The following is a 12,402-nucleotide window of genomic DNA, read 5'->3' on the forward strand; positions in this document are numbered from 1 at the left end:
TATTCAATGGCCACTTTTTATCTATGCCAAGCATACATGGAAAAAATTTCGACTCCATGCCAATTGCAATATAAAATCGCTTGTCTTTGAAACCCCTTCTACATTTGTAAAGGACGAATAGATGAATAGTTATCTTTTCTTTTGTCTGTAATCAATTTTAGACATCTTTTCACCTGATGAATCCTACATTCAGGGCAAAACCTGTCAACCTTACCAACTCAATAAACAAAAATATTATAATCAGACGAGTTGACATACATGTAAATTATAAAAACATATATACCTATTCATACATACAAACACATATGCATGCACCTACACACATACATACAACTTACATGTATACATTAACGCATACTACATAAACATACACATCGATGCAAAACACGGATTGCATATTGGATAAACATCACACATCTGACATTATTGTACGCGTAAAAATAGAATTTGTTCAGTTTAATTTCGCATTTACTAAAATCATTAATAAACTAACAATGGTATAATGTATCTGGAAAAGCCCAAAAAAGCTTGAACCGTTTGTGATTCATAGTATACTTTGTCAGTCTTCTGGGACTATCTATGAACATGTTTAAATCAAATGAAACGGATTAAAAAGTGAATGTGACTGATCTATGCATACTACGTAAAAAATCAATGGTATAACAATGGGTTTTGCACAGTCTGAATATAAATGAGTTTGAAAGACCTAGAGTTATGTTCATACCACAGGGATATATTCTGGGAAAATAAATACTAATATGATAAAAACCAAACAAGTTTTATAGTCTACAAGTTTTTTTTCTGTCTGCCCTTCTCTTGCCTATACACTCTGCTCACTTGAGACGTGACGGATTGCACACTGTGTGTGCGTATGTATGTATGCGTAGTAAGATGCGCCCTCTTACGGTGAACTCTTGCTTGCGCGCGTGACCTGGATCCGTTGTTTTATTATATCAGACTCGATAATCGTGCAGACTCAATAAACCTGCAACGGATCCAGGTCACACGCGGAAGCAAGAGTTCACCGAAAGAGGACTCATCTTACACACACACACAATGCGCAGTCCGTCACGTCCCACGCGAGCAGAGTGTATAGGTAAAGAGAAAAGCAGACAGAAAAAGAAACTTGTAGACAATGAAAATTATTTGGTTTTTATCACATTAGTATTTATTATCAATGAATATACCCCTTTGTTGATACGTTGCTAGAAGCTTTAACCCATCCGCACTTGCAATCAAGTACAGAAACCAGGGGTCAGGGGTCAACATGCAAATGTTTGGATCCAAGAAGGTAATAAAGCTCATGTTGACTAAATTTTCCAAAAATTAAAAATAGCAGCCTTTCAACGTGTATCCATTACACAAACAAAATTGATCTCACTGTCGTTGTTCAATCTCGCTGTTAGAATTACTTGTTAAAACTTCCAATACCTGTGAACCAAATTTCAAAGCAATCTGGAAAAAAGTGTTTTGTAAGAAGGAAAACTTTTCCACAAAATTCGCGAAGAATTGCCTCTAAAATACAATATTGCATATTTGGTCACATTTGATGAAATCTGACATACATCTGCTTTAGGAACATGTTTACCAAATTTCAATGCATGCAGATTCTGAGGTGATCTCGCTACAAAAAAATTGGCTAAAACTGCCCCAAAAGTACAATACTTGGAAGTTATCACCCAATATTGCCTGTACAAATCAGAGAAGTGGATGCTGAGAATAAGTCAAGTTTTGAAAGACAACAGAGATATTTGAAAATGGTCAATCAGTCTATCTGAAAAGAAGGGGCATTGCTGACCGCAAAGATAAATGTGGCTTGTTGGATAACGGTGAGAGATGTTGATTTTCTGACAAACTTGGTACAAGTCTTCAGGCTTTAAAGCTGTAAAGCACAAAAGAACAGAGACACCAGTGAAAGAATGAAGGAGCAGATAATGAATACATTCAATAACATCTTGTACCTTAAAAAGAAACCATTTTTGCAATTTGAGTTTACCAATAGAAAGTTTGAATTCTTGAAAACATTTCAAACACAGAAATTAGGCTACCCTCCCGATTTCAATTTTATTTTGTGGAATTACATTACAGCTATGTTGAACCACCAAATCACAGTTACTGTAAAGAAACGCCAGTCTGGCCTAAAGGTATACAGTCAGTTGTAATCTAAATATGCCCATATACAGGGTTCTGCCCACGCGGACGGCGCTGGACGGGCCCGTCCGGCACTCAGAATTTCCGACCAGCATTGACAAGTGACCGACCGGCACTTGCAGTTCAATGCTTTGAACAATCAACATGAATGTCTATGACACTTTTGAGGTCAAGCAGTTCATAAAATTGCATGAAGAGTTGATGAAAACAATGGTACTATAGAATGCCTTTCAATGAAATGCTATTTAAACAATACCACTGGTTGATTACCGTACGCTGATTTTGCATATGAAAAGCTGTTCAGCTGTTGAACGTACGTTCACAAGATCATCGCCCTAATGAACTAGACACGGTTTTCCTGTCACACAGTATCTCTGTACGATCGAAAGAAGGAGAAAAACTGAAGTTTTTTTGCTTTGTATCAAGGTTTATAACACCACAAAAATGAAGTACGGAAGCGAAAATGAGCACAAAAAAACAGGACTTCTAACTAAAACGTACTCTTCAATGTTCAGTTCAAACTCAATGAGTGGCATTGTGGAAAGACTGCATGCAATGAAAGTCACGAGCAAGTTTGGTGTCAACGAATCCAGTCTTTGAATTATCAATGAACACTCACTTATTTTTCAGGTCAATAAGCCAAAAGTTACTTGTCCGTGGCAACAAGCCTCTCTGTTTGTGAATTTTCCCATTCTACAATGACTATCAAGAAGCAATTGAAGTGAATTTGACATCGAGAAATTCCACTTTCAAAACTATGGCCGATTAGCCAACCCCTAAGTTCTTGGTTTAAACTCTATACAGTCTGCGCATGAGCAGTAACAAGACCACCTAGGTCATTTGAAAAAACACTGGATGCTGGTACAATGCAATGGTAAGCCAAACTTCATAGTGGTGAGGGATGATATAAGCACAGGAAAATGATGACAAAAAAGTGGTACATTATTTTTCAGAAGCTTCAAAAGATTCCTTTACAACTACTAAAGATTGTTTTCTTTCTGTTTTGTTCAGTTAAAACTGAAAAAATACTTTGAAGATAAATTGGAATTGGCTATTATTTGTATATCAAGCCCTAAGAATGTAAAAATACAAGCATATAAATGTTACAGTTTTTCATGAATATTAATGCTCATGAATATTAATGAGCCGTCCAGCACTCTTGGAACTCTGGGCAGAACCCTCATATATTATCAAAGGGGGCGTTCCTTGGTATTCAAAATGCCCATGTGAGGGCGCTGAAGTGGCCACCCACATGGCTAGATTTTCTCTTTCCATGGTAACTGTGACAAAATTGGAACAGGTGACAGTATACCTTTAATGCTAAATTATGGCAGATCATTGACCACTGCTTCCAAGATCCCCAAAATATTAAGAGCAATATGGAAAGACAATGCAATGGGTCAGTGGAACTTGACTGACATGATTGGTAGGATCATTTTGAATATATAATTGATAACACCTGGTCACTGCTCACACACTGGTAAGCTGGTACATGTTGAAGCAAAATCCTCAGGGGCACAGTGTGCACGTTGGCAAAAATGTCTTTCAACCCCTTGTCTTTGCACTCCATCTATACATGTAAGGGTCCCATAACACTTTTTTCCAGTCAGAGGAAGATTTGAGTGAATGGGACATTATATGAAGGCCTTTGTAGAAAGTCATTGGAAAGCACTGACAAAAATATGGAAAAAAATATTTACCTATTCAGATATGCCATGACGTTATCGTAGCCACTTTGGCGCGCTAAGTGGACCAGAATCCCAGTGGCATGGCGCCCTGATTTCTTGCGACAGAAGCTACAGTTACAAACTCCACGGCACGGCGGACAAACCCAATTCTGTAATGTAAATGGTGAAATGCTGATTTAGACAAGCAATGCAGGAGCACAGAGCTGGGACTCATATCCATATCTAACTTTCAAAACATTAATGAACTGCTTCATAAAATGCTATCATGCATTTCAGTAAAGTGACCTAAATTGCACCATGGTTACAGGAGATGCACCATTCTGTCTTGGAAAATATGGGGGTATATGTGAAAGTTATTTTCCTTCAATATTTTGTGCATTTTGAGATTTAGCAAATAAGTGACAAGTGTGCATTACTTCCCCCAAATCACAAACCTCTCTCCAAGTTTGTTGTCATGCAAACATCTTTAACAATTCTGTACATTTCTGTCCATGTTTTGACAACTCCCTTGCAAAGCACAGTAACATGTAAAGCATGAACAGCCAAGTTGTTTCTGGCTAGTTTTGCATATAATTTCAAGATTAGCGTCTACCATTTTGTAGCATCACAGCCAAGTTGATTCTGGCTAGTTTTGCACATAATTTGAAGCCTTAGCGTCTACCATTTTTCAGCATCAGTTTCCAAGGGGCAGAGATTCACATAATGGAGATATGAAGCATTTATACAGTCGCAAGATGTGGTGCTTAATAAAAACCACCTCTTCTGCCGGGCATTCAAATGACTAGTACTCAATATGTATATACATGAAAATTAACAGTTAACTGCACGTTCAGGAAGCAGACTGACCAGAACTCCAAAAGTTTAATCTAACATAATGCAAGTTGTCATACCATTTTTGGAACAAAATCATAACCAGAAACAATTCTCGGTTTTTAGCAAACTGGAAATTACTCACAGCGTCCTTAAGAGCTGCCTGGGCATCTTCACCATATCGATTACGAAGGCATGGTCCACAAAACTGCCCTCTTACACCAATGCATATTCCTGATCGACATATGGTCTTCATATCGTTTGTTTTTTGACGACACTGATGGCAGGTTGATCCCTTCGGAGGGTTGAAAATATAGTTCAAAGGTCAATTAGTGTCAGATATAAAGTTACAATCTCAGCCTAGTCTGTTTCCATCATTATCAGTTGTAGATTCAAACTTCAACTCGTGTTTGAGAATGACAAAGGAGTTGTTTTAAACAAAGGGATTTGCATACACCAGTCAAAACAGTTAACATCAACATGTTACAAGGTACAGTGATCTTATTGAAAACTTTCACAAGAATGTATGTTTTTTTATTCACACAGAAGAAATAAACCTTCATGAACACCCTAGGATAATCTTGATTTGTAATATGGCTCAGGTTGGACCATGCAGCAGGGCAAAAGTGACAGAGTCTCTTACATACAGATGTTCTACATGACATGCATACTGAATAATCAATAATTTCGCAACAGGGGTTTCTGAGGGGTGGGCCACTCGTTTTTTTTTTTAACACAATCTTTTAATATGTTAATATCTATACAAACACACAGTTTCAGCACATGTACTGTTATGTAAATTAGCCATCCATGAGGGTTTTACTTTCATATTGAGAAAACACTGCAACACAGAGGTGAAAGTTTTTTCAGAACCCAAAGTCGTTCTTACCTCTACGCTGTCATATTCTTTGTCTGCCACTGTGTTTGCAACCATATCCAAATCTGCATCTGTGATTTCATCTGCAGATTTGTAGACTGATACTCGACTCTGCTTTCTTTTCGGAAGGTCAAGCTGTAAAATAAGAATGGTTTTTGCCAAACTTTTAGACATCTTTTATAAAGGTGAAAGTTACGAACAACCATCTATCAAATTACTAAGCTGTGTTAACTCATATAGTTTATTGGAAAAATCATCTTTCTGCCACCAAAAATACACTAGGAAACGCAGTCAGTACATTCCTTGAAGGTACGTGGTTATGGAAAGTGCAATCGATGTAAGGAATGCACCATTCAAGAATGCAATTGAAAAACAGTACATAGGATCTGGAGGGCAGTCAATCACATCCTTAGAGCCAATCACATTATCTCTTACTGAAATCTACTGCACAAAGACAGGAATGCTTGTTTTGATTGGCCAGAAATGTGCCAACATGACTGTGTAAATGTTTCACTGTCAACTCTCAAAGCTGCCAGTATAGGTCAGAGTTCGTGTGTCTGAAAATTGAGATAATGGATGATGATCATTGTCATCAATAGTTTACATGTAGATACAGGTAATACAACTAAACAGCTTTTTTACATCATCAAAAAAGAATCAATTCTTCTGAGAATGTCATCTTAGGAAAGCTTTGAGTATACCTTTTCTTCATCAAATTCCCACTCTTCTTCATCTTCGTCATCATCACCCTTCACTTTTCGTTTTGATTTAAACAGTGATGGTCCAAATTTGATGAAAAACTTCTGGAAAGGTAAAATGTACAACACATTTACACTTATGTACAACTCAAATGTGTGAATAAGTGCCACGTGCACTTTGAACGTGTTTCTGCTATGTTCTGAATGGAGGCTATACTCATATCGAAGCATTATTTTCAACCTTAGTCTGGCCTCATTGTTTTAACTTGCTGAACAGGTTCAGGCAGATTCCCTGTAATCTGTAATTGGTAAAAAGGTCCAATGCATGTGTATATGGGTCAAACTTTAAAGGCCTGTGTTGGCGTCAGATTGTCTCGCCAGGAAATTTACTTATTAGATTACAATTTCAATGGAAAACAAAAGGCTATGACACTCCATAATCCTCTTACAGACTAGAACAAACTTGATCCCTGCGATCAAGTCCCTGGCCTTTAATGGTGAAAAGTTTGCACACTAGGCTGACATCTTAATCAGGGTATAATATTCTGCTTGTGTAGCATTTGGGCTCTACTATCAGACAGGTAGACAGACATAGTAGTCGAAGACTCTATCATTGAGCACAACGGAAGCTTGCGAGAATATTCAAAATGACGTTTTTACATAAAAAATTGCACAACTTTTTACATGAGCTGTCTCTAATACTTCAATGTAAATAACGAGGAGACCTACCTTCCCCTTTGGAGAAAAGTCAGGGTCATTCTCTCTGCCTAGTTCTTCTCTCTTTCTCTTACTCGAAGACCGTGTTTGCGGCGGACTCACAACAGGGTTCGGCCTGGCATTTCTGGAAGGGTTTCTTCTCTTCTCGACCATCTCGTATGGAAACGATCGCTTGGACTTAGTGAGCTTCTGTACGGTGTTGATAAAAATGGGTTTGTAAGATGGCTACTAATCTACAGACTTTGCCAAATATGAGTAACTGTCACTGGTGTTTAACCTGTTCAACCCAGATTCTCTGTCAGCAGGTCCAAAACCACTATTGACAACAGTGAGTTTGGGCCAAACCATGGTACTGAAAGGGTTAGATTTGAAACTAAATTTTTGCTGATGTAATTTATTCCTGGCTTTTTAAAACAAAACAGCAGAAAGTTCCATTTTTTGTAAGTTTTCAATAAACCGTACTTATGATCTACTCACCTTGGGTGAATCTCCCTTTACAGGTAAAAACCCGGGAATCTTCTTTAGTTCAGCCAAAAGTTCATTAAGCTGTCGACAATAAGAGATCAAACAACTGTCAACATATCCTATGCACAAAAATGTGACAAAATATTTCCGTAAAGTTCCCATCCGCAGTAATTTTTAATGTACTTAAAGAATTATGCTTCAGTTTTATACATAGTCTCCTCTTCAATTCACGAAATAAACGTTAAAGGGGCAGTCCTCAATCCCTGGTCCTCGCATTAGTGGTTGTTGACATTATGTATTTATGTAATTTTAGTCCATTGTTCTCTGTTGAAAGTTTTGCGAAGTTAGGCCAAGAAAAATAAAAAGTTTGTTTCTCATCTTAGACATATTGCAAAAATGATGCGCTGATGCAGGTTTTTTATCTCAATTTTTTTTATTCTTCAACCAACAAGAACACGCGAAAAACATGAAGACAACATAGGAATGCATGCAGAGATAAATGCCCAGCAGTGTTGCTTAAGTATTTTTGTATACAACAGTTCTGTGGTTTGACTTTTGGTGCAGCAATGCACAGTTTTGACAGCTTAAAGGTCTGGTGAAATGCCCATGTTGCAAAATCACAAAAATACAGTTGATGGTCTATAAAACAGTTGCATTCATTTCTTTTTTCGTTTAGCGCGCGTGATTATGAAATATGGCAAAAGAAAAATGCAATGTGGGCGTGTCCCCCGAGCCTCTCCAGTCGACTTTTTTCGGCTTTCCGAAGTTTGCCCGACGTCGTATCTCATAACGGGAAGTGAAGTATTTCACACCTCCATAAGCTCCCCACGGGGGGTAACTTCTAGGGTTTCCGCTTACATGATCAGGACAGTGTCCTCCTTCACTTTGGGAAGACGTTGTTCTTTTGGTGGCTGTGACAGCGGCAAGAACATGAACGGCTCAACTGTAAATTTTTTCAAGTTCCCGTCAAGTGTGGAGTGTTTGAACCATAATGTGCTTGTCTCGGCTGGTTCGTACGATCGGCCACGGTCCCTCGGCTGAGCCTGCCTCGTCGCTGCTCGCTACACAGAAGGTTGGGACCGCAATGCAAGTCAACTGCATGAACACCAACACTGAACGTTGTGACTGCCATTAAAATGCACTAGTCTACAACACGGAACGTCGTGACCGCAATGCAAATCGACAGTAAAAAACGTAAATGGGACCGTGATTAAAATGCACTACAACTACGACACGGAAGGTTGGAACCACGATGCAAATCAGCTGCATGAACAGCAACACTGAACGTTGAGACTACCATTAAAAACGAACAACAACACGGAACGTAGAGATCATGATACAAATCATGGAGGTAGAGTCCTCCATGATACAAATCGACAGCAACACGGAACGCGTCGTTGGGACGGCAATTACTGAGGCTAAATTGAAGAACAACGGGAATACCGACCACGAGGAACGCGATGCAACTCGACCACAACATGGAATGTTTAAGACCGTGATTAAAATGCACAACACAGAACATCTAGACCGCAATCAGTGTAAATCAACTATAACACGAACCTTGTTGCCTCGATTAAATGCGTATGTCTGCTATGTATAGCAAAAGTTTCAATTCTCGCGAGCGAGCGTTCCTATGCCCGCTGTACACTGGACAAAATGACGTCAAATTTATCACAAGGGCTCGATTGCGTGTGTGTAAGTTTCAATTCTCGCGAGAGCCATTTATGCATGCTGTACACTAGACTAGATGACGTCAAATCTCTCGCGAGACTTGGCTCGATTGCAAATACGTACGACGCGACAGAAGAACGCAATAATACGGAAGTAGACACAGTTTTTGCGAATCGCCGAGAGAGAAGCGCAGATTAAACAAAAGACTAAAAAACCCACGTTTTTTCTTTATTTAGCAAATTTTTTAAACAAAAATCAGTTTCGCCACTGTGGCGAATTAGGATCGTTTTTTTTTCGCCACTTCGGATTTCGATTCGCATTGGCGAACGTGGCGAATGGGCAGAGCGAACAGTGTTTTGTTAGCGGATACCGGGCAGAGATAAGGCGGCGTTGGACCGCTATTCGATGTAAATGAACACACCTGTGACGTCACAGACGGCCAACCTTGACTCCCGCTGAGGGCGTGACCTGAGTGTCGCAAAATGACCCCATGAAAGCCGCGCATAGAAATATCAAAAAAATTAACACTTGCGCGTACTTTTAGGTTGCAATTTTGTTGCGAGTGTAATAGTATTGACCTCCTGGAAGATATTCTGTCACACGACCGGGACCATTTCACCAGACCTTTATATAACAGTGACATATGTGCACAATTCTGAATGGAATGTTAGGGTCAGTTATTTTGTTTACAGTTCTGTTTTATACAGCACTGTGTTATGTACTATCCACGTGTATTTTTGCGTTTATTTTTTTTTTCATTTAATTTCCTCTTGAGCAGAAAAAAATGGTTGACGAGGCGGGTCGGAATTGATGTGTGCGAGGATGATAAACAAACTTTTTATTTTTCCTGGCCTCAGTTAATTTGTTCAGAGATGAAGCTGAGAAAGAACCTGCCCCTTTGATGCAAAATATTCAACTTGTTAACACAGCCTGTGTCACACAATAAGTGTGTGGTAGGTTCAATTGTTACTGTTGGCAGCTACATTGTCAATTCAAGTTCAAAGTCAGTTTATTTTTGTCAACAATAACTGTACACAATACAGTGCATAGTGATGGCAAGTAATGAGGGGTAAACCTCAAAAACAAACAATAGCTAAACACTTACCATAGCTCTGTTTTGCTTAATGTTAACTTCTCTTTTCTTTTCATAGTCAGGGTTTTCAGCTTCGCAGTCACTTTCTGGTTGTTCAATATCGCGAATGTCTTCTGTCTGTAAATGTAAAATACATTTAAAACTTCAAACAATAGCATATAATTTCCCTTAGAGTCACTCCTAGAACAGTCTTGTCCAAGATGCCTTCTATGTTACAACCAGTTTACTGAAACAGCACAACTGCAAATCTTGACGGCCAATTGTATTATTACTATACATTTTGGAGATATTTCACAAAATAATCTTTGCTAGAGGAACTATGGACTCAGATTTACCTTAACTTTACAAGAGAAACTTTGATCATAAATTTATTGACATCACAGGTACATGTACAATGCAACTGTTGATGCAGCAGTTTGGTATGTAGGCAATATCATTATACATGGGGTAGTGGTGCAAAAAGTGAAGAGTTTATTAGTTTAACCCTTTTCCTGCCAAGTCCATATTCACCACCAGGTCAAGATGGTTAAAATTAATGAAACACAATGGTATTCCATATGATTATTTTTAACATAATACTGTGCATTTTAAGGCTGTGAAGACATAATACTGTCAAGTTGATTTTTTTTGGACAAAAGATGCTATAACATACCAGCCAAGTGGTTGAAAATACGTCATGTTTTGGCTCAATACCGCCTTTTTACTGACTTGGCTGATGGGAAGTGATACAGTTATTACGGTCTGGCAGGAAAAGGGTTAAGAAGGGGATGAAAGCAAACATTGCTGCATGACAAAATCATCTAACAACCATGGAAATACATTTTTTTTGTAAAAGGGCTATTTATGACTGCCGCCAAACCCTCAACTGGAACCGTGCCATCTTTTCGCTCCACATACATACCATAGCAGAGCCTGCCTGGCAGTGGCTGCATGAGTTTTGTCAGTATCATAGACCACAGTCCCTCTATATAGACTGACATACATATTAAACGTTCATTTTTGAGACAATGATGTATATATATCTTAAAATCAGTCACACCGGAAGGCAACTTTATGAATAGGCAATTGTAATATATGCGACCATTGTGTGGAATTAAAGGCAAATCATCCGTCCTTTCAAAGCAAACCCACATTTTTTCCTTCTACCCTACCATTATGTTCCTGATGTGATGACCAGTTGCCTTCAGTTTCACAAGTTCACATAGAATTTGCTATCGTTTTTATCGTCATGATTGTCACTTTTCGCTACCATCATTTTGACTTCTAGTATATTTATCACCATTTTCGTCGTCATCATCATTGTCATTTCTCAGGGCGTATTTTTATATTTTTTAAATGTACACAGAGTACTATGGACAGCCTCACCGAAAGGCATGCCTGAATGAGTAACCTATGCCCCTCAAGATTACGCGCGCTCTCTTAATATGGTAACAATAACTCCATATATGGCAACACCCGCCAAAAGTTAAATCACAGCGTCTACAAAACACTCACCGATGCATTCAGCTTTGTCAAGTCAATACTGACCAAAATATGACTCCTCTCTCATTTCATCCCGAAAAAATAAATAAATAAGTACCCCTGAAATCTTTGATCACTCAAGATCACAACTGTTGACTGATGAAGTGGTGAGAATATACTAAGACATGAATTAGGTGGGCATGGACCATGTGCCACGCTCTTGCTTCCTCGACGCGAAACTACAACTGACTGGCATTAGCGTGTACAGCGCGGCGGGTAAATGAATGTGCACTTGTGAGATTCGTTATGAAACATACCTGCATTTTTGCTCAAGTTTTTGTGAGACTTGCACTGAGTTGTTGCAAACACAAGTAGCGAGGCACCTCGACAACACGTACAGTACTCCGAGTATAGTAATGCTGTAATGTGGCGGCGCTGAAAATGCTAGGATGTTCTATTATATTCCCAGGGCAGGGCAAAGTTGCTAAATACAAATGGAACAGTCCAGTTCAACCTTTGACCTGTTAGAGCTGAAAATTAGGTCACATGATTATATATTACCGCTGTGGGCTTAGTTAATGTTTAACTTGTTTCAAATTCTGGGGAAGCTTCTTATGCTTATTAGGATCACCAAGTGGAGAAGGTCACATTAGCATCTTAAAGAACAGTTTAGCACCTTTTCCAGCAACCAATCATGTTTACTATTTTAAAGGTCAACTTTGCATCAACTAAGCAGCCAATCATTTCTTAGGCATAAAGGGCACATTTCCC

At 38.8% G+C, this 12,402-nt stretch overlaps 1 protein-coding gene across 2 annotated transcripts; it reads right to left on the bottom strand.

The window, feature by feature from the left end:
* Positions 1-437: 437 nt before the first annotated feature.
* On the bottom strand, positions 438-12,134 carry LOC139140748 (cell division cycle-associated 7-like protein). Of its 2 annotated transcripts, XM_070710141.1 has the most exons (9): positions 11,949-12,134; positions 10,183-10,287; positions 7,419-7,487; positions 6,954-7,130; positions 6,228-6,329; positions 5,539-5,661; positions 4,795-4,944; positions 3,852-3,988; positions 438-1,882 (listed from the first exon to the last, which is right to left on the bottom strand). In XM_070710141.1, the coding sequence occupies exons 1-9, from the start codon at positions 11,952-11,954 to the stop codon at positions 1,870-1,872; spliced, it is 882 nt and encodes a 293-aa protein (XP_070566242.1). In that variant the 5' UTR covers positions 11,955-12,134; the 3' UTR covers positions 438-1,869. The 2 variants fall into 2 exon arrangements, with proteins under 2 accessions (XP_070566242.1, XP_070566243.1); XM_070710142.1 differs by lacking the exon at positions 4,795-4,944.
* Between the last annotated feature and the right edge of the window lie 268 nt (positions 12,135-12,402).

Source organism: Ptychodera flava, chromosome 9 (genome assembly GCF_041260155.1).
Source record: "Ptychodera flava strain L36383 chromosome 9, AS_Pfla_20210202, whole genome shotgun sequence".
In the NCBI taxonomy this organism is placed as follows: domain Eukaryota; kingdom Metazoa; phylum Hemichordata; class Enteropneusta; family Ptychoderidae; genus Ptychodera; species Ptychodera flava.